At 38.8% G+C, this 22,010-nt stretch overlaps 1 protein-coding gene across 9 annotated transcripts in view; it reads left to right on the top strand.

Moving 5' to 3' along the window:
* The window catches only part of DENND5B (DENN domain containing 5B), a 210,526-nt gene that overhangs the window by 161,184 nt on the left and 27,332 nt on the right, over window positions 1–22,010 (top strand). For 5 of the 9 annotated variants that reach the window (XM_036864677.1, XM_036864675.1, XM_036864676.1 and 2 more), the window contains 5 exons: window positions 642–752; window positions 4,111–4,242; window positions 5,515–5,667; window positions 6,542–6,620; window positions 13,472–13,553. In XM_036864677.1, the coding sequence (XP_036720572.1) occupies window positions 642–752; window positions 4,111–4,242; window positions 5,515–5,667; window positions 6,542–6,620; window positions 13,472–13,553 (557 nt within the window). The remainder of the gene's footprint in view (window positions 1–641; window positions 753–4,110; window positions 4,243–5,514; window positions 5,668–6,541; window positions 6,621–13,471; window positions 13,554–22,010) is intronic. The other 4 variants (XM_036864678.1, XM_036864682.1, XM_036864681.1 and 1 more) reach the window with 1 other exon arrangement.

Here is a 22,010-nt window from a genome sequence, read left to right as displayed (position 1 = left end):
TAATACATCTAAAATAAGGCTGTAAAACAAGTCTCCCTGTGTACCACATCAAGTAAAGGTTAAGCTTAGGATAAATTTTTGGTCAGTATGTCTCCCACAGGGAAAAAAGGTATAAGAGCATAGACTTTCTAAGTTTCAAGCATAATTTAAACTTAGTAAGTAAAGATATATTTGCCTGTGCTTTGTCCTTGGCTTGCTGACACCATTTTTAGGAGTGTTTTAAAATTATTTTAAATTGAGATCCTTATGCTTTATTTGTACTACTTGAAAATAAAACGGTAATTACACATTTGAATAATGATAAGTAAGTTTTTATTTTTTCTTGTGATCAAAAGAAAATGTAGTTAGAAGATCCATTAACTATTTTCTAAACTCAGATGGGTAGAAATAAAGCAGAAAACAGCATTCCAAATACATATATTGCTCTTTGTTGATGTGTTCATATATATATACATGATTTTAAACATTTTCTTAAGAGCTGAAGCATAGCCTGTCTACTGCTTCTCTTTTGTGCTGCTGTATTTCTTCTCTCCCTTCCCTTCTGCTGTGACTTTATCATATGCATGCTTGTTTTGCTGTCTCTTTCTCCCTATCCTTTTCTTTTTTGCTTTTCTGTCATTGGCACTTCTCCATCCTCTTAGCCTTCCGGGGAACTTGTGGTCTGTCAGAACTCCATGGCATTCTGGGAGTGGGATCAGGGTCCACCTCCTCCTGCACGACTTCCTAAAAAATCCTTCTCTGAGTGCTGCCTGGTATGTTCTTTGCCTGAAAGTGCTTTGCAGATGTTCCTGAATCTTGTCTTTGGTGTTCCTCGAATCATCCACGTGTATGAGTGCACATAGCTCTAGAATGCCTCACATCACCTTGTGACGTGAACTGTTATCTCTCCACTTCCTTTTGTGATTGGTACCTTTTCATGGTGGTGTGCGCTAACAAGAGTAATTCTATACCATTGGCAGGTAAAACTGATTATTTGAATTCCCTATCAGTGGTGTTTTTGAGGGGGAAAGGGGGGACTAGATCTAGCACCATTGTTTTTCTTCCAAAGGGGAAATACATTAAATATTCAAATTTTCTTTTATTTAAGCATTTTGCAAAATGCAGAAGTGATTCATTTTCAAACAACTTTTCTTTTGCCGAGTTTTATCTCCACAGTGTTTTAATTTACCCTTCCTTATTCCTGGTCTGTATTTTATATGGTCAGAAAAATCAGATCATCAATATAGAATCTTAGTGCTAAGAGGAACATTTGAGGTAACTTTGTCCAACTTGACATGATTTAACTGAAGTCCAAGAGGCTTGCCTAAAGTCAAATGGACACACAAAGTCAGGGCTAGGCCCACAGGCCAGGCCTCCTTACTCCAAGCCAGTGCCCTTCCCAGTAACCCTGCACACTGGGTTGCACTGAGCAGCTGCTCACCTGAGGGCCAGAGTTACTTAGGACTCCTGGTTGTATTTTTTCCCATTATGACATATTAATATAAAGACATATTAATATAAATTTACTTAACTTTACAGTGGTCTGCTCTTCACAAGCTCCATGCTGGTTAGAGGGACAGTGTGTTGATTAGAAAATTCAGGGAAAGCCTGTACTAAAGAGCAGTTATTTCAGTGTTTACTGAATAATAGGATATATTTTCATGGGTAGCTCCTACTGATTTGCTTTTGGCTTAGACAAAAACGACGAAGAGCATTGTAGAAATCTCAGAAGAAACCTGGGGTGGCTTCCCTCTGTAGGGAAATCGACTTTATTATAAAACCACTCCTTGTGAAAGATTTCTCTTTCTTCTCAGTTTTTTATCTTAAAATACACCTTTTCTTCCAGCGACCCCAAAGAAAATCACATTTTTATCGTCACTTGTTTGCTGTAAAGGCACTGCTCTATTTTTGTAGTATACAGGGGCAGCCTCACTTCTTGCTGTGAGGAAGGGTCTTGAGCCACCCCTGTATCCATTCTGTGCATGTCTGTGGAATGTTGCTTATTTTGTGGCTTCAGCAAAGATGCTCAGAAGGAGAGTTTGCACGTGGCCCTGTGGAATTCACTGTTGGCTAATACTACATCTGCCCTGTATGTGCAGGGTGATTGGTGAATATGGCCACTCAAAGGACAGCCCCATTCTAGCTTGCTGTCATTTATAAAATAGAACATAAACTTTAAACAGTGCTTAATTTTTAATCCAGTTATTGACTTTTAAAAATCTAATTATGCATATATTTCAGAGAAAAGAAAAATGCCTGTGGCTTCTTCCTAGCCTCTTGCCTAACCATGTACCTCACTTCTTTCCTTGTAGCCAGTGTGTTTCTTCCTAAGCCAAGTTTAATACTTAAGTCTTCTTGAGAATTGAGTGTTGTAGTGGGTCTCTCTGCATTTGCACAAGTCCTAAAGATGGAGGAATTGAGGCTGGGGGAGAAACAGAACCCTTTTAACATTTAACAGTTAACATTTGTTTTTACCAACCATTTATCTCTGATTTGTAATATTCCAGATAACATTAGTACAACCTGAAATGATAGGAAATGCAGGTATTATAATCTCATATATGATCCCTGTCTTATATCTCAGGTTTGTTTTTCTGAAACTTTTCATTTCCTGCTTTTATTTATTTGAACATTAACCTTCAGGATGTTTTGCTAGACCTTGTTACACTTAATTTCCCTAGTGGTGATAATTGACTCTCATTGTCCATTTTTCCTCTTTCTTTGACCCTCTAAAAAAGATTTGAAGCAGAAAGAAGTATACACAACTGTTATAGCAACTAAATTCTTGCAGAGTTCATTTCATTTTTTAATCTGTTCTTAAAATAATTACACTGGAAAAGAGATTATTTTGTTAATGCTGCCTTTCGGCAGGAGGGCTGATAGAAGTAGAAGGTAAATGGATTCGTTGAATCCCTAATTGGTGAGATTTTTAACAAATTGTACTAGATTTAGCAGGTTATTTTTCTTCCAAGGGGAATGTATTAAATGTGCAAACTCTCTTTTATTTAAAGAATGCAAAGGATTTTACACATCTTTTTCTTATAATATCGAATTTCCCCTTAAGATAGAAAAGATAGACTTCACATATGTATCTGTGGGAGGATGTGCTGGCTTGCAATCTCTCTCTCTCCAATAAACTGCTGATTTTACTGTATAATTTAGAGCAATTATTCTCTAAATATGGACCTAAGACACTTAGACTTTTTGGAGATTCTGCCCTGTGGTCCTGATACAAACATAAGGTATCTGGATGAGCTTTTGCAGGTACCACAGAAAGAAGAGAGACAACAGCTGTCCTGCGCTAATTACGTGTAGTGATTTTTGTTTTTTTCCTGGAAGTTCACTAATCAAAGCTCAAGAGCAGTGGTCTGAGTTTCTGTGGTCCTCTCTGAGCCATCGATGTCTCCTAAAATAATATGATATTTCTGCTTTCTTTTGACTGTGGAACAAGGCAAAGGAGGGATGTAGCAAAATGTCTTGGAAACAAGAGGCCTCCTCCTGCATTTGGAGCACATGATACTTTTCAGAGTGATCTCATAGCTTTCTTGTGAGGCAGGTGGGCTTGTTTTATGCCCATTTTATGAATAAGCAGATATGCCTGAGGTCATAAAATTTGTTGCAACCATTTTCCAGAGCTCCTGATTTTACTGTTGTGACTTGATTAGGGCAAAGGGTTGGGTTGGACAGCACTGCCCAAGAGGTTAGAAGCATGTCAAGGCTCTTGTTTTGTGGGGAGATGGGTGGAGGAAACCAGTGATCTGAGAATCACTGGGTTCCTGTAGAACCTTGGATTTGTTATTCAGACATGTGAAGTTTTCTATCCCAGCCATGATCGTGACTAATCACACCCCTGGGTATTCCCAATAAAAAGACTGAACTAGATGAAACTCCATCTCATTTTGAATGAGTTTTTACTTGGTGTGGCTTCTGTCACTCTCCTTTTCACAGGGCTAACAGTAGAGGGGATATGAATACCCTCTGCCTTTCAGTGTGCTAAACCTTGAACTGCTGTTGCACGTATACACTTATGGCCTTTTTTTGCATCTTGTTGTTCCTGCACTTGTTTGTAAGGTTAAGTAGGTCAGAAGAATATCTGATGTTTATACGTTAAAAATACTCTTTAATTTTTAGAAATACATGCAAGAGGCACGAAGTTTAGGAAAAAACCTGAGGCAACCCAAATTGTCAGACCTCTCTCCTGCAGTGATTGCACAAACCAACTGGAAATTTGTAGAAGGCTTATTAAAAGAATGTAGAATGAAGGTATGTATTACTCACTATGCAGGACAGTGTACATTCATGTTCAATCCATGTATGAAGCTGAGCTGAGCCAACCCCCACTTGAGCCTGTAGTTTCCCTAGAAGGACACTTTTACTGGGGCATAAGCCTCATGTGCTCTTTACTGAGGGCATGAACCTCCATGGGTTCTGTTAACCACAGAGTCAGTGACATGGGAGCCCTGCATGGTTTTTCTCACCTTTCAGCCATTGCTATCTTCCTCTCCAACATGACAGATATTAAGCCAGTCAGAAGTTGTGTCAGGGATGTCATCATCTTATGTGAAAGGCAACACATTTTTTTGTATGTGTTTATACGTGTCTCTGTGTGCACCTGTGCAGAACCTTATCTGTGCTCATATGTGTGTGCGTATATCCATAAAGAAGAAGACCTTAGCTGTGTTGTAGGTTTGTGTATATTACACAGGAGTCTCCTCTCAGACATCTGTGTTTATCAGAGGTAGCAATACAAATTGACAAAACTCAGAACATCATTTTAGCCAATAACTTCATTTATTTGACAGTCATTTCTTGAGTACCTTCTCTGTATTCAGTAAATGCACTATTTTAGCATCAGCTTACAATGCTGAATCACACAGACAAGGTCCTTGCCTAGAGGAACTAGATTCTCTCTCACTTTACATTTTATGAGGGCAGCTAAGTCTGCTGTAACTTAACTTACTTGACACTGATTTCCATTTCCTTTCCATTTTCTGGTACATACTCATAGCAGAGAAGAGATAAAAGAGAAAAAGAGGAAGGAAAAAAAGAGGTCTGCTTCACTCACAAATTAGACAGTTCTGAAAAAATTTAGAGCTGCCTGTTTGTATTGTAGTTTTTGCCTAAGTGCAATCAAAACTAAGTGTGAATATCTTTAGTATGCTAAGATGAAGTGTGAGTTGTGACAGGATGGGGTTTCAGATTCTATAGTATATTGTCTAGGCCTGGTATAATCCCCCAGTGTTATTCAAGTTAGTAATCTGAAAATTGTTGTACATAAGCATTTACATGAGGATACTTTAAAATAGCATCAGAGTCTCTCTTTAGTGACTATTTCTCTGACAAAATAGTAAAAGTATACATAATACTACTTGTTAGTTGACCACAGAGATTAAGACACTTTTCCCAAGGTGATTCAAAATCTGCAGTTAGAAGTATAATGAAGGGGAACCCAGATCTCCTGATCCAGGAATTGACTTGATGGCTTTTGGGCTCACTGCTGGGGTTAACACTTGTGACCACGTGTGATGTTTTCAGACAAAACGCATGTTGGTGGAAAAGATGGGACACGAAGCAGTGGAACTGGGCCATGGGGAAGCAAACATAACCGGCTTGGAGGAGAACACCCTGATCGCCAGCCTCTGTGACCTGCTGGAAAGGATCTGGAGCCATGGCTTGCAGGTCAAGCAGGTAACAGTCTCAAGAGACCCTGGTGACAGGGCGAGTTAGGAGCTCTGTTAAGAAAAGTAACAAAAAGAAAAAGATATTATAAAAATTAAAGGTTATGTCCCTTTGTCACAGGATGACTAGAAATACGCCACAGGCATTTTAATTCCAGAAAAAGAAAATATAACCCATGATTAGCAGGCAGTTTGGGGCTCTTTTCTGGTAAACAGGAAAAGATAAAACAACACATTCATTGCGGAGGCTGTATCCCCTGTAGATTCCATTAAGTGTCTGCTTTCATCACTGTCCAAGAAAAAAATCTATTAGCCAGAATTAACAGTTCTTTGCCATTTTAAGTTATCTGGTTATTCAAGGTGGAAACATAGATGATTTCTTTGCTTTTGTCCCTCATTTCCCTTTCTATTTCTTTTTTTTTTCTGTTCATCTTCCTCCCTTCATCCCCTTTTCTCTTTCTCCTCCTGCCCCAGTTTTCTTCCCTCATTGCTACTGCATACATCCAAACATATTTTGCATACAGAAATACATTCTGTGCTGCTGGAGCCTTTAATTCCATGCTTGCTTGTGTGGCCAGTGTAGACAGCCCTAGTTACATACAACTAAGTAACAACTGAGCTGAAGTCGGGAATTTCCTTGCCTGCACTTCTGCCCTTTGCTTAGCTGCCCTTCCCCAGGCTGTTGCCAGTCTTGTCAGTGAGGCAAAGGATGACCCTCACCACACGTGAGTGGGATGCTCAGAATGTCACACAGCTCGGAATGGATGAGCTTGGGTCTCCCAGCTTCAAATAATAGGCATTTCAATGTGAATGGTTTTGATAAGTTATTTTTTGATGAATCATTTCTTATAAAATGAAAAATTTTATATGCCTTGTGCTTTCAGGGGAAGTCAGCTTTGTGGTCACATTTAATTCAGTTTCAGGACAGAGAAGAGAAACAAGAGCACCTTGCAGAATCACCAGGTGAGAATTCATTGGCTTGATGGTTTCTACAGCACTGGCAGCAGTGAACCATGTGTAAAGTCAGTGCCTATGGCTTTGTCTCCACCTCTCTCAAGCTGACGCTCATCCCATCTTGCCAAAAGCGGGGTAAAGTAGAAGGAGCAATATTACGTACTAGCTGTGAGACCTGGGAAAAGTCCCTTGACCTTTCTGATCTTCAGCTTCCTCATCCACAAGATAGGGAAAATAATATTAGCCATGCCAAGGCTGTAGTGTTGATCAAATCAGAAAACATTTGAAAACTTCTAATGAGTTGTAATCGTAGATCATACAAGTGGTATTCCTTACTCTCACCAGTATTAGGGTGTGGTGTATACTGGTTTTTTACTTAAATAAAAGTTTATTCACATCGTTAATAATCTTTCAGGGGAGAAAACGTGTATATACGTTTCAAAAATATTCAGAAATCAGATTTCTTCTTCAGTTTATAACAAGACATCTCATGTTACAGTATCATGAGTCATTACCTAATAACGGTAAAATAACCATCTATTTCACAAAAAGTAGAAGTAACCGTGGAAAGCCAGTAGAGGTAAAATGTTTTATACTGAGTCAGCTATTTGGGAACATTTTCTAAAATTATTGATTACTTTAGACGTTGAAAAATGTAAAAAAAAAAAAGTTTTATTTTTTTAAAAACTCATAAGCCAACCACCAGCTTAAGAAATAAAGCATTGCAAATATGATTGAACCACCCTATTTCCATTCCCCTCACTGCCCCTAGAGGGCAATACTACCCTAAATGTGGTGTTTATTGTTGGAAACCTAGTTTTTCAATGTATCCAATAAAACAGCTAGGAATATGAATTTGATACTACATTGCCCTGGAGCCCTTCTAAACAGAATGTCAAGGTTCTGATGTCCCGGGATGTAACTATATTTATAAAGATTTAGATAGAGTTTAAAAGCATTCTCTAGTGTCCATCTATCTCTGTTGTCCATTTTTCTATTGAAAAAGTAAAAATGCATTGGCATATTCCCTGAAACTATCTCTAACGTTTACCCACGTTCATAGAAGATTTAGCTCTTCAGACGTAAGGCCATAACCAAGGTAGTTTACCCTAATTAGAATAAATAAATTCCTAGGAAGAAATAACCATTTGTAGGATGAAATGCTGCAAAGCCAAGCTCAGTTAAGCAGGGAGGTGGAAGCATTTGACTCTTGGGCTGAACAGGCATGTGAGAATGTCCAGCTGTTAAAGTGAGCAGCTACCCGGTAGCACCAGCAAGTTCATGGCTTTGAATGGTCAAATTGTGGGTGGTTGAGCTAGAGACCAGAGACTCAGCTGTTTGCAGGGCCTTTCAGTCAGTCAGTGATGACACCAGTACAACTCTGAAGTCAAGGCTCAGAAATATGGAATGTGTCAAAGCCGCATGCGGTCCCTGTGCTGCACTGCCAGGTGTCAATGAAGGGCTGGAGATCTAAGAACAAACATAAGCTAAATATTGTACTGATCCTAAGTAGGATTAATGTAAGCTGTGTAGCTTTTGAAATCAAATTTATTGTCTGTCTGAAGGGGTGGATTTGATAAATATTGCTCTAACACTTCTGATAATTCAGCCCACGAAGTTAGGACTTAAAAAGATGACAGTGTGAAATGTATTTTAAAAAATCAGTTTAAAAGTAAAATCGTTCATTGTTGAGAAACAGTGTGTTCTAATTATTTAGAAATTAGCAGTTCACTGACTTTAATGATTTTAAATCTGGGTGTTTGTTTGTTTCCCCAAAAAATACTTTTTGTTTGCCAACTACTTAGCTTCCTAATTAATGGCAGTAAACAGTCTGCATCTTCATATTAAGGAAAGATCCTCCAAGTCCTTAGAGATTCACAGTGGGTTTGAAGACAGCTCATATTAGCATCGAGCCAGGATGAGATTAGGTGATAGATCATTACTATTCTTTCAGAAGCAGCACTAAACAGGAATCAGACATTTTAAGGGTTGCAGAAGAATGGAAAAGATCTGTCTTAGTAAGAGGACCATAGCAGGGTAGACTGTCTTGAAATTTTTTTAATAGATTTTATTTTTATAGCAGTTTCAGATTCATGGCAATATTCAAGAGATGGTTCAGAGATTTCCCCTGTAGCCTCTGCCCCTACACATGCATAGCCTCCCTCATCATCATCATCCTCCACCAGAGTAGTACGTTGCTTACCGTTGATGAACCTACATTGACATATAGTCACCCTAAGCCCATAGTTTATTTACATTAGGATTCACTCTTGGTGTGTCGTGCAGACTGTGGGTTTAGACAAATACATGTTAATGACATGGATCTGCCATTGTGGTATCATATAGAGTACCTTCACTGTCCTAATAATGGTGTGTTCCTCCTATTTATCCCTCCCTCTCCTCTAACTAACCCCTGTCAACCATTGATCTTTTTTACTGTCTCCATAGTCTTGCCTTATCCAGAATGTCATATAGTTGAAGTCATATAGTATGAGGCCTTTTCAGATTGGCTTCTTTCACTTAGTAATATGCATTTAAGTTTCCTCATGTCTTTTAAAACTGTCTTAATTTTGACCTAGTCAAATTTTGACCAAGACACTGTACCTAGTAGTTAAAAGTCCTATTTTAGAGAAAAGATCTCAGAATGCAATTGATTCTAGAAAGAGGACTGTTCTTGACATATCACCCCAAAGTTTCTACCTTTAAGAATGTTGACCAGCTTAGACATAGGGGGTGGGGTAGGATGCAGAAGGGAGTGGAAATACCATTTTAAACGGTTATTCTGGATCTAGCCAAGAATTTGGAGTCACTCTTTAAACGTCTTATTTTCATCAAAAGTTTTCTTTAGTTACTTACCTGTCCGTAGACTATAGATGGCTCTATAAAAATAATATATGCAATCTGCGCTCTACAAACTTGCTGTCTATGCAGTAACATTGATTCAGGCAGAATACAAAGGAATTCCTGTGGCTAAGTATTAAATCCATGAGTGTTTATGTTGAAGGAGAAAGTAGCCTATTGCTTTTGAGTATAGTGAATTAAGAAATACTAATAGAGAGAGTTCCTTGGTGGCCTAGTGGTTAGGATTCAGGGCTTTCCCTGCTGTGGCCCAGGTTCAATCCCTGGTTGGGGAACTGAGATCCTGCAAGCCATGCAATGTGGCCAAAACAAACAAACAAACAAACAAACAACAACAACAAAAAAATATATATATATATACACACACACACACTAATAGAAATACACATTTTAAAATAGTTCATAAATTTCTCTTCTGGCTAGAGTAGACTTCATGGAAACTTCTTAGATTTTAGATCTCTAGATAAAAAGTATGGCCTTACTCCTTTATTCCTAATCTGCATTTTTGTTCACAGGCTTCTAAACTTTCCTCCAAAGTTACTAATAAAGTACTGTATTAATTTCCTGGGACTACCATTATACAGGACCATAAACTGGGTGGCTTAAACAACAGGCATTTATGGCAGAGGTACTGAGCATTAGGACTTCAGCATTTTTTTGTTGACGGTTAATCCGATGTTATCATCCAACTATCCCATTAGCAGATTTTTCATAAATCTCTATCTCCATCCCTAGTTCCTAGATGTCCATAGCCCACTGGGACCTCAAACTCAACACATCCTGAAACAAACTCATTATCTTAGCACCTCTCCCTCCTGTCCCAGTCAGGCTTTCTCCCTTCTTCTTTCCATTTCACTTAATGACATCAGCACCCTCTTCTCAGTCAAACTATAAGCCAAAAAGTCATCCTTAATGTAACAGCCCACTGGACATGACATCAGAACACTCTGCCCCTTTTAATTAATGGATATGATTGGGCAGGTTTCTTAACCTCTTTGAGCCTCAGTTTCTTCATTTGCAAAGTTAAGGTTAAAAAATTTTAAGGAAAGTTTTAACTATGGGATAGTATATATTAATACAGTTTATATTCATACTTAATATTGTTTGTGACTCTTGAGTCTTGCTTACCCTTAATCCAGTCATTTAAGTCCACTGCATATTTCTCCTCTTCGTTCTCATTGGCTGCCACTGTCTTAGTTCATCCACAGGCTGGCCTTTGAAACAACTTCTAGCTTATCTCCCTTATAGCCCTTATACCATCACACTATCACTCTAGTTAACTAACTAAAAAGCACTGAGAAGCATATCATTTCTTTTCAAAATTTCTTTCCCCTCCCTAGGATTTCTGTAAATTTCTAACTTGTCATTTAAGGTTCTGCCATCTGGCCCTAAATAATCTCATCTTCCTCAGTGAGTATTTGCTGAGCATTTTGAGGGGCCCTCTGGATATTCTCAGAATAGGATATGACCAAGCCTCAAGAGGCGTATAATTTAATAGGAGTAACAGAAGTGTTAAACTGTGGTAAGTTTGTGATAGAGGTTCAGTTTTACAAGTCCCATGAGAGAGGGGGGAATGACTTATCCAACAGTGTTCCTAGGGGAAAGAGAATATTCAGGAAAGATTTCACACAGAGGCAAAATTAAAGCTAAATTTCTTTCTTTTTTTTTTTTTTTTTGAGAACTTACTTTATGCCAGGCACTATTATAAGTGCTTTACATCTATTTGAATATGGTAGGTATTGTGACTGTCCCCAATTTGCAGATGAGGAAACAGACCATAGAGGGGTTAAACGACCAACCCAAGGTCAGCGAGCTATTAAGTTCTCTGTAGGTCTTGAGAAAGCCATGTTCTTAACCATTAAGCTATACTGCTCTCAATCTGAAGTGATAAATAGGCTATAAACAAGGAGAAAGATACAGAATCACTAAAGGATGAACCAGAGACTTTAACGAATTGCATGGAGACATGAAAAAGTATATCGCATGTTTAAGGACTATTGATCAGTGAAGGGTGGCTAGAATACAGGATTCCAAAACAGGATTCCAGAACATGGTTAGGCCTGTGAATGCTCTTATTGTGGTTGCTACTGCTTCTTTAAATGTCAGACTCCTCTTTTATTAAGTCTCTCAGCTGTTCTCTGCTCCCTGAGGCATGATTCCTTGTATTGTCATGTCTTCCTCTGGCCAAGTTGCCAGATTCTGGTCTCAGCTCCTTTCTCCTGCCTCATGATCTTTTCTTTTTCTCTTCTCAACCCATTTCATTTTTTTAAAAAATTAATTCATTTATTTATCTATTTTTGGTCCGTTGGGTCGTCGTTGCTATGCGCGGGCTTTCTCTACTCTTCATTGCTGTGTGTGCACTTCTCATTGCGGTGGCTTCTCTTGTTGCGGAGCACAGGCTCTAGGTGTGCGGGCTTCAGTCGTTGTGGGCACATGGGCTCAGTAATTGTGGCTTATGGGCCCTAGAGCGCAGGCTCAGTAGTTGTGGCGCACGGGCTTAGTTGCTCTGCAGCATGTGAGATCTTCCCGGACCAGGGATCGTACCCGTGTCCCTTGCGTTGGCAGGCGGATTCTTAACCACTGCCCCACCAGGGAAGTCCCTCAACCCATTTCTTACTACGTGTGTGGCCATCTTTCATGCTGTCTAATCATCTGGAGTGTAGAGACATTCTCTGAGGTATTTCACTTTCTCCCCCAAAAGAGGGATGTGCTTTCATTAATTAACACACTTAAGTGATGATAGTCTCAGACAGGAAGACAACCAGCACATTCCCTGCAAGTTTCTGGAACAGTGTCTTCGGTGTCTGTTACCTCTTGGGTATCAAGATGAACCAGTGTTTTCAGTGACCCATTGAAAACTCCCTCCCCAAACTGCCAAGACAAATGCCCTATTCGTTACCTGCTTGGTAGGGAAGGCCCTCAAAAGGACTGCCTTTGGGTTGGTCTGGCCGCATTCTCTTTGTCTTGGCAACCTCATCAGTGCTCATTTATACCTGCCAAGTATCAGCCCAGCTTCTTTCACCAAGTGCCAAAAACTTGCAGATCCTAATCCACCAAAATGTTCCCTATCTTCCTTCAGTGCCAGCTTCATGTATATTTATGTGTTCTGATATTGTATTCTAGCCCCCCAAAGTAGAATGGATCTAAAAACTGAGAAAATGCAAGTTTAATACACAACGAAAACCCACATCCTAAATTCTGATTTTATCAATGTATTTGCCAAGTGTGATGTTGCAATTTACTTTCCATTTACAGGTGGGAAAATGGAAATAAAGAAAGGGGACAAAACGCCACAGCATCTCATTTAAAGTGAGGTTGAGCACTCCAGCTACAACATATTAACCAATAATTGATTGTTTAGCCATTGCTATATAAGAGAATAATCTTTCCTTCTTTTATAAATGTTAGCTCTTCAGACTTCATAGGAGAATGGCTCATAGACATTATACTTGTAACTGTCCATTAAGATTACTCACTTTGCATGAAAAACATACTGTAGTTTGGATTCTGAACTTTGAAGTAGAAACTTATATCAGACTAAAGAATCCAAACTTTTAGGTTTTTCTTTTTAAACATTCTTTCAAAAGGGGAATTGTATGATTGTAGTTCACAAGCCCAGAGATAGTTCACGTACTTAGTAGGTTAATTTACAGACATTACTTTCCTGTAATTGTTTGGAGCTATTAGAATGATAACTTTAGAAAGTGACTGGCCCTTCTGGCCAAAATGTGCACACATTGTCTTATTTGCTAAGTGGTCTTTTATGATTCATTTAAAATTTTCAAATACAGCCCCATATTAACTAGAAAGAAAATAACTAGTTTACTGTATTAATAAAGTAGGAACATTCAGGTAAACAAATTTGAGCTTTTCTGTTGTCTTTAAAATTTGTTCACATCAAAATAATTCCAAAGTATTTGTTTATGGAATGTGAACCATGTAGTTTTTTTTAAGTCTTTACTGTTATTTTTCTAATACTTTGCTGATATTTTTCTACATAGTTGCCCTTGGACCAGAAAGAAGAAAATCTGACTCAGGAGTTATGTTGCCAACACTCAGGGTCTCTCTTATCCAAGACATGAGGTATTTGATATATGTGCTAGCATATGGTGATAACTTTGAAATATTTATGGCTTTCATTTAAATTGCTCAAATAACTGTGGCTACGGTATTTTTTGCTTATGTATTCTGAAGAAAACATTTTTTATAATCTTATTTATTTTACTTTTATACTATTATGTTTTTTCCTGACATTAAATCCAAAGGCAAAATGCAACTGAGAAGAATTTTTAAATAGCCTTAAATTATTTTACAATTTCTTTTGTTCTTTTTTTTTTTAATCTCCTTAAATTCCTTCTGCCCCCGAATATAAACCAAAAAATCTGCAAATAATGACAGGTTACTTAGCAGAAAAATCACTGACAGGTAGATTTTCTTTGAAGCAAATGCAAATCTGAGAATTATCACATGCAGTTACTGGCTTTAGAAATCATTAGAAGGCATCAACATACCTAAAATAGATTTATTGAATGAGGAAGGCAGAGGCTTTTTTCTTTTAAACATTTTGGGTACATTTTAGTCAGCTTTTAAAATATGTGGGTCTAAAGTGAATGTTATAACATTTATAACGCTTGAAATTTTTCTTTTGTGGTATGCTTTAATATTAACTATCGATGTTTATTTGATTTGTCAGAGGCTTACAAGTGAAAAGCATAACTTTTATGAGTGGCATCATAGTACAGTGGTGACACATCCTGGCTTCACACTAGCTGTGTGATCCTTGGCACTTTTTGTAACTTCTCTTTGCCTCAGTTTTTCCTTCTCTCAAATAGAGATAAAAACAGTTATCTAGCTCATAAGAATTAAACTAGTTAGTCCATTATACTAAAAAGTTTCAAGAAGTACTCGGGTCATCCTGAGAGTTCAGTAAATGTTGGATTTTGTTATCTGAATCAATTCCTATGTTTGTATCTTAAATGCCCTTATTCCTTGATAGATGAAATGTAGTTGTCCTCATGTGGCTTATGATTCCTTTTGATGGTCAGCATGAGATGAATAGTTGTAACTTTGAGGGGAAAATGCACTCCAGCTCTCTTAATGGAAACATAAAACCACATCTGTTCTGCAGTGATTTCACAGTAGCCATAACTTTAAGGGGATGATTGTCAAAAGCTTTGCAGTGGTGACCTCAGGGCCAAACTTCTGAAACCTAATTAGGAGATGGTGACGTCACATAAGGCTGCCCCGCTCCTTCCAGTTTCCTGCTTATTTACTTTTATCTGCTTCATGTTGTTGGTTTTTTGTGGGGAGGGATGTCCGGCTTCAATAAACTCCCTTCACTTTATAAGAGGCAGTCTAGCGTGCTGGTTAAGACCTCAGGCTATGGAACCAGCCTATAAAGGTTGCTATTTTAGCTCTGCCACTCACTAGGCTTCGTAGCCAAGGGTAGTTCCTTATAGTAGTTCCCAGTTATCTCACCTGTAAAATAATAGTGTTTCTCTTAAAATTTTGGTGTAAATATTCAGTGAGTTAATAAGTGTAAAGCACTCAAAATAGGCCTGGAAATAAATCTATGTTTATGAACTCATGCATACACATACATCTATATTTATTTCTGTTTCTATATTTATTTACATGTGTGTATATGTATTTTCACACACACATACACACAGTTAATTCTTTTAAGACCACGAATTCATAATGATATCTCTGATTCCAGTTCAGTACCACAGGGACCATTCTAGCCTTCTCCCTTATTCGTAATTTTTTTCTCCAACTATGAGACACCTGGCTCTTGTTATCTGCAACATATTCACTTATTTGTGCAACCTGTATTTTCGGAATTGCTACCCCAGCCCCTGTAAGGAGCAAGGTTACTAGCTAAGCTCAGTGCTGTGCACAGCTCCAGTTTTCTTTGTCATTAGCCTTTCAGTATCCAGTCAAAATACTGTTTTCCAAAACTTAGTTTAGTTCTTTTTTTCTCCAGTCCCTTCAGTGTGGTTGTATTATTCATTTGTAATAGTGTTAGGGTTATTTGTTAGCTTGTATTCCGTTTGGGGTCCCCTCCACATCCTAGTGGTTTTTGTTTTGGGTTTTGGTTAAATTTATATACGGTAAAATTCATCCTCTCTTGGTGTGTAGTTCTATATGTTTTCATAAACACACAATCATGATACAGAACAGTTCCATCACTCCTTTCACATCAACATCTCTCCCAGTTTCCTACCGTTGGCAATCAACTGGTATAATTCCAAGCTCTTTCCACTGAGAGGGCCTAGAAGTAGTAATACCCCAGTAACAATGAGCACAACTAGTGCCCACATATTGGTTTCCAAATACCATTCTCCAGTGAAAGGAGCCATGGCTCTCTAGAGAAGTTATTGATTCCAGGACTAAGGAAGGGAAAATATAGGATGAACTTAGTGCATCTTTGGTAAGGCCAGAAAGTAAGGAAGTGCTCAGAAAGTATAGGATTAGGTAATAAAGACATAGGAGGGACATCCCTGGCGGTCTAGTGGTTAAGACACCGAGCTTCCATTGCAGGGGGAGTGGGTTCGATGCCTGGTCGGGAAACTAAGATCCCGCATGCCACACGGCATGGCCAAAAAATAGAAAAAAAAAAAAGGCACAGGAGCCAACCTGAAAGAGCTCCAAATGGCCAGAGCTGAAACAATTTGAGCAACAAAATAAATAACAGTAGTAATAGAGCATAACCCATAAAATAGATATCCAAGAGCCTATTCTAATTAAATAAATAGATGAAAGCAATGGGACAGCTCTTTTTTACAGAAGCATTCCAATTAATAAATGTAGAAGAATGAAGTAGAAAAATTAGTGGTTGAAGGGTCTAAGGTGAAACCAGCATATTTACATAGTCTCAAAGTGTCCTCCCCCAAGAATTTATTAATTACAGAGGAAAAAATAAGTAAGTTTACAGTGGAGAAACCCAGCAGACATCTCTTCAAGCAAGTGATCAAGGTTAACATCACTAGTGATAAGACAAAACTAGTAATGTACCCCCGATATGATACACCAAGAAGAGAACATCACTTCTTCAGTATTCCTGCCATAAATGCATAAACTCAATATAACTATGAGAAAACATGAGAAAAATCCAAATTGGGGGTCGTTCTACAAAATAGTTGACTAGTACTTTTCAAAAGTATCAAAGTCATGAAGACATGAAAAGGCTGAGGAAGTATCATGGATTGGAGAAGACTAAGGAGGTGACAACCAAGTGCAATAAGGTTGCTGGATTAGATCCTAGAACAGAAAAAGAACATAAGTGGAAAAACTGGTGAAATCAGTCTGTAGTTCAATTAATAGTGTTGTACCAATGTGAATGTCTTCGTTTGGTTATGTAAGATGTTAACATTAAGGGAAGCTGGGTATACAGGAACTCTCTGTACTACTTTTACAACATTTTTGTAAATCAAATTATTTCCAAAAAATGTGTGCGTATGTGTGCGTATTTTTTTTAAACCAGGCCTGGTACAAAGTAAATGTCTAAGGGCTGTTATTGTTATAGCTATGGAGTACATAGCTTATTTTTTTTTAATACTGTTTTTTGGGGGTTGTTTTTTTCGGTTATTTTTTAATTTATTTACTTTAATTAATTAATTAATTTGTTTTTGGCTGTGTTGGGTCTTCGTTGATGCGCACAGGCTTTCTCTAGTTGCCGTGAGCGGGGGCTCCTCTCCGTTGCGGTGCGCAGGCTTCTCATTGCGGTGGCTCCTCTTGTTGTGGAGCAGAGGCTCTAGGCACGCGGACTTCAGTAGTTGTGGCATGCGGGCTCAGTAGTTGTGGCTCGCAGGGTGTAGAGCGCAGGCTCAGTAGTTGTGGTGCACGGGCTTAGTTGCTCCGCAGCATGTGGGATCTTCCTGGACTAGGGCTCAAACCCGTGTCCCCTGTGTTGGCAGGCGGATTCTTAACCACTGCGCCATCAGGGAAGTCCCTGTTGTTATTTTAAAATTTATTTGGCTGTGTCAGGTCTTAGTTGAGGCACCAGTGATCTTCGTTGTGTCATGTGGGATCTTTAGTTGCGGCACGTGGGATTTTTAGTTGTGGCATGCAGTCTTAGTTCTGGCATGTGAGATCTAGTTCCCTGACCAAGGATTGAACCCGGGCCCCCTGCATTGGGAGCACAGAGTCTTAGCCACTGGACCACCAGGGAAGTCCCAGGAGTAGATAGCTTATTATCCTGGGGTATAATTCTTGGTACAACTGCTGCTCACCTCTTCTCTTGACTGTTAGATCAGTGAGCTGTGACCTCTCTAGTCTAAGCCCCTAAAATTTCTCTCCTGGATTACATCATGGTCCGCATATTTCAGTGCTTGCCCTACTGTAATTCATCCTCCTTACTGCTAATATGGTGATCCTAGAATAAAGTGCAAATCACTTACCCTGAGTGGCAGGGCCCTACTTGATCTGATGCCTGTCTGACTGCAGCATTATTTCCTATCACTCTCTCTTTATTTCCTCCAGCATGCCAAACTTGTTTCCTGCCCTGGGGCTTTCTTTACCCGTTCCCTTCACCTGATAGCTTTCCCCTGAGTCCTACCCCCATAGAATCTCCACAGCTAAGGCTCCTTCTTGTCATTTGCACCTTGGTTCAAATGTCACTTCCTCCCACTAGCCATCCCTGACCACCTGGTCTACAGCAGCAACCCAGTCACTCTCTTTCAAATTCCCCTATTTAAAAAAAAAAAATTTATTTATTTATTTGGTTGCACTGGGTCTTAGTTGCAGCAGCTGGGCTCCTTAGTTGCGGCAGGCAGGCTCCTTAGTTGTGGCTCACAGTCTCCTTAGTTGCGGCACGCAGGCTCTCAAATCCCCTTATTTTAATTCTTTGCATAATAGCACCTATTTGCTTGTTTGTTTTTCTAATGCTACTTATGAACTTCCTGAGAGAAGGGAATCTATCTGGCATGTGAAACTGTTGAATTGCAAGTTAGTGTTAACAGAGTGGCACATAATTGGTGTTCAATTAATATTTGTTAAATGAAGGATTTGCCATATTTTAATCTCTTTGAGTGTGGGTAAGAGAATGTGTGTGTGTGTTATGTGTATGTGTGTATGTGTGTTTATCTAACATATATACGTGTGTGTGTATATATATACATATATATATCTCCTTATAGCCAAATTGTTATTGAATTACATTGGTTACAGTTTTGAAGATTTAGAAAGGTGGTGATTGCTGAGGTACTTTTTACTAATCAATTTAAAATTTAGAATATAGAAGAAACTTGAGAAGTCATATTGCTTAGCTTCTTCCTTTTATATATGTGGAAACTCAGGCGCAGGCAGATAGAGTCTAAGACCATATATACAGCCAATTAACAGCAGAAATGGGACTAGAACTAAGGTTTCCGGACACAGTTCACGTCTCTTTCTAACTAGATTCAAGTTCTCAGCCTTTGCCTTGTCATCAGAAAAAATGCCAGGTGTGACTAGGCACAAACAAGTTGGCAGTAGTGTATGGGTGCACATCACCCTAAATATAATTTAGTGTAACCTTGAATAGTCTGTATTTGTTCAGGATACTCAACTAAAAAGTTCATTTCCTATGACTTCTCACTTAAGGGTTACTTTGGCTTTTAATTTTCAGACTTTGCCTGAAAGAGACCCCTGGGTACCCTAAAGTGATGTTTTGGCCAAATGATAGATACTTTTAATAAAACTTAACTGGTTGATTGCCTTCAAAAGGTGTCTAGTAAGGTAGAAAGGCATTGCCGAGAAAAGACAAGCTGACTTCCTAGGGTTTTCCCCTAAGATTTTATTATTGAAAATTTTAAACATACAGCAAAGTCAAAAGATTTTATAGTGAATGCATCCATATACCCACAACCTAGATTCTACCACTAACATTTTTCTATGGCTTTTTTAAAAAATGGGTTGAAATATATATATCATAAAATTTACCATTTTAACCATTTTTATGTGTATAGTCAGTGGCATTAAGTACATTTGCAGTGGTACAACCATTACCACTATCCATCTCCAGAACTGATTGCCATTCTAAACTGAAACTCTGTACCCATTAAACAATAGCTCCTCAAGCCCCTGGTAACCACTGTTCTATTTCCTGTCACTATGAATTTGACTATTCTAGGTACCTCATATAAGTGGAATCATGCCTTTTGTGTCTAGTTCGTTTCACTTAGCATAGTATTTTTGTGGTTCATCCGTGTTACAGCATGTATCAGAACTTCCTTACTTTTGAAGGCTGAATAGTATTCCAGTGTATATATATATCACATTTTGTTATTCCACTCATTCATCGATGGGCATTTGGGTTGTTTCCACCTTTTGGCTGTTGTGAATAGTGCTGCTATGAATGTGAGTGTACAAATACGTGTTTGAGTTCCTGCTTTTAGTTCTTTTGGGTATGTACCCAAAAATGGAATTGCTTGATCATGCAGTAATTTTATGTTTAATTTTTTGAGAAACCAACATACTGCTTTCCACAGTGGCTGCCACCATTTTACATTCCCACAAGTAATGCACAACTGTTCCAATTTCTCCACATCCTTACCAACATCTTTTACTTTCTGTTCTTTTTGACAGTAGCCATCCTAATATGTGTGACCTTCCAGTTTCTTATGGCATGCGTAGCCATAAGGTCTTCATAGACCTTGTGCTAAAGTCTTTAGCTTTATAAGATCAGAAACCAAATCATTAGTAAATCAAAATGTAATCAGACTCTAAGATACTCCTACTAACCAAGAGACTTACCTCAGATACCTAAGAGAGATGGAAAAATAATAGGCTGGACTTGGGTCATCTGTCCACTCTTGTCTAGTCATCTATGACCAGGTAAGGGCATGGTCACAGGAAGCCAGTTAAACCAATTTATTATTTCCTTAACCAGAGGACTTGATATTCTTTCATTGATAAGGATAGGCTCTGCCTGGAAGCTAGATCAAAATCAGAAGTCTACTTGCCGTCCTCGGGAGCAGAGATATGGATGCCTGATCACCCAGCTCCACGCCACTGATCGTCATACTGAGGGGACTGATGTCATCTCAGAAAGGCCCTGCAGAAACACTGCCCATGGTTCTCTCTCCCTTTTCTCTGCTTCATTCTGCCTCTTTAAGATACCTTTATATGTATTGTTGTTCTTATTCACGATATGTTTACTTTAACTCTCAGTGTACGGGCTCATTTCTGTTTCCAAGTTCTTGGCAAGTACTTCATTGTAATCCCTAGTTGCTACCGCGATAGTTGATGTAGATGCTTTTCCTTAAAGAGAAACACCCAAGTAATATTCTAAACTTCGGTTTCTTTCACTCTGGACACTTAAAAACTTGTTTTTTAAAGATTAGGTAGCAAAGATATCTGAGTTCACGCTTTCTGTGGGGCACATTCCCTGACAGTACCTCCTGTTTCCCACATTTCTCTCTTGAAGCAAAGACATTGGCAGTGTAGAGACTTAGAGTCCTCATAGTTGTCAAGTGTCTTGGTACCAGACTGCTTAGCAGCTGGCATGAGTCCAGACATGTCTACAGGCTATCCCCTGTTATCTCAGACAACTCCCCAGGACCTTCATAGATGCCAAGTATCACCATACTGTCAGTTATAGAATGATTCTTTTCTTCCAAAGAGAAAGGCTTGGGACAGTAAATATTAATAATTGTACAAGTTGTTGTCTACTTATAAAAGAGGAGTATTACCATGCGGTTACCATTATTACCAATTTCTTTCCAGAGTAGCTGTACATATATCATCTAGCCATTCAAACTAGCACGGGCTTTCTCTAGTTGCTGTGAGCAGGGCCTACTTTTCATTGCGGTGCACAGGCTTCTCATTGCAGTGGCTACTCTTGTTGCAGAGCACAGGTTCTAGGCACACGGGCTCAGTAGTTGTGGCTCTCGGGCTCTAGAGTGCAGGCTCAGTAGTTGTGGCACACAGGCTTAGTTGCTCCGCTGCATGTGGGATCTTCCCAGACCAGGGCTCGAACCCATGTCCCCTGAATTGGCAGGTGGATTCCTAACCACTGCACCACCAGGGAAGTCCCCCAACTTTTATTCTTAATGACAAAATGCAATTAATAATGAGGGGCATAGTAGAACATCACATGATTGAGGAGATTGTGAGTACTATAATCCAAGTATAGATATTCTGAATATGTAAACAAATGAACAGGATATCTGAGTAAATCCTAGAAATATCTGGTTTACGATGGGAATAAATTACTTGAGGGTAAATTGGCTACTCACTTTGTCTTTTTTATAAATAATGTGTGCATATGAGCTTATGAGCATCCGGCTTTATTCTACACTAAAGTTAAATAGTCACGATTGATTTTGTTACCCTCAGAAGGAATATTTGAGGAATTTTTATGACTATACAGAATGTGGGTTCAAACTAAAATTGGCTAATTCCTTAATCTCTCTAATAAATATTATTGTGTTTCATTGGTGATACAGTGAAATAAGCACCAGTTTTGGACTCAGGAAATGTGGATTCAAATTTAGTTGCTGCCACTCTTAGGAATCATTCAGTTTTAGGGAACAGAAGCCCGTTCAAACTAGCTTC

This window comes from Balaenoptera musculus, chromosome 10 (genome assembly GCF_009873245.2).
Source record: "Balaenoptera musculus isolate JJ_BM4_2016_0621 chromosome 10, mBalMus1.pri.v3, whole genome shotgun sequence".
Lineage (NCBI taxonomy): Eukaryota > Metazoa > Chordata > Mammalia > Artiodactyla > Balaenopteridae > Balaenoptera > Balaenoptera musculus.
Note: the sequence above shows the minus strand (reverse complement) of the source record. Positions and strands in the feature narration are given on the sequence as shown.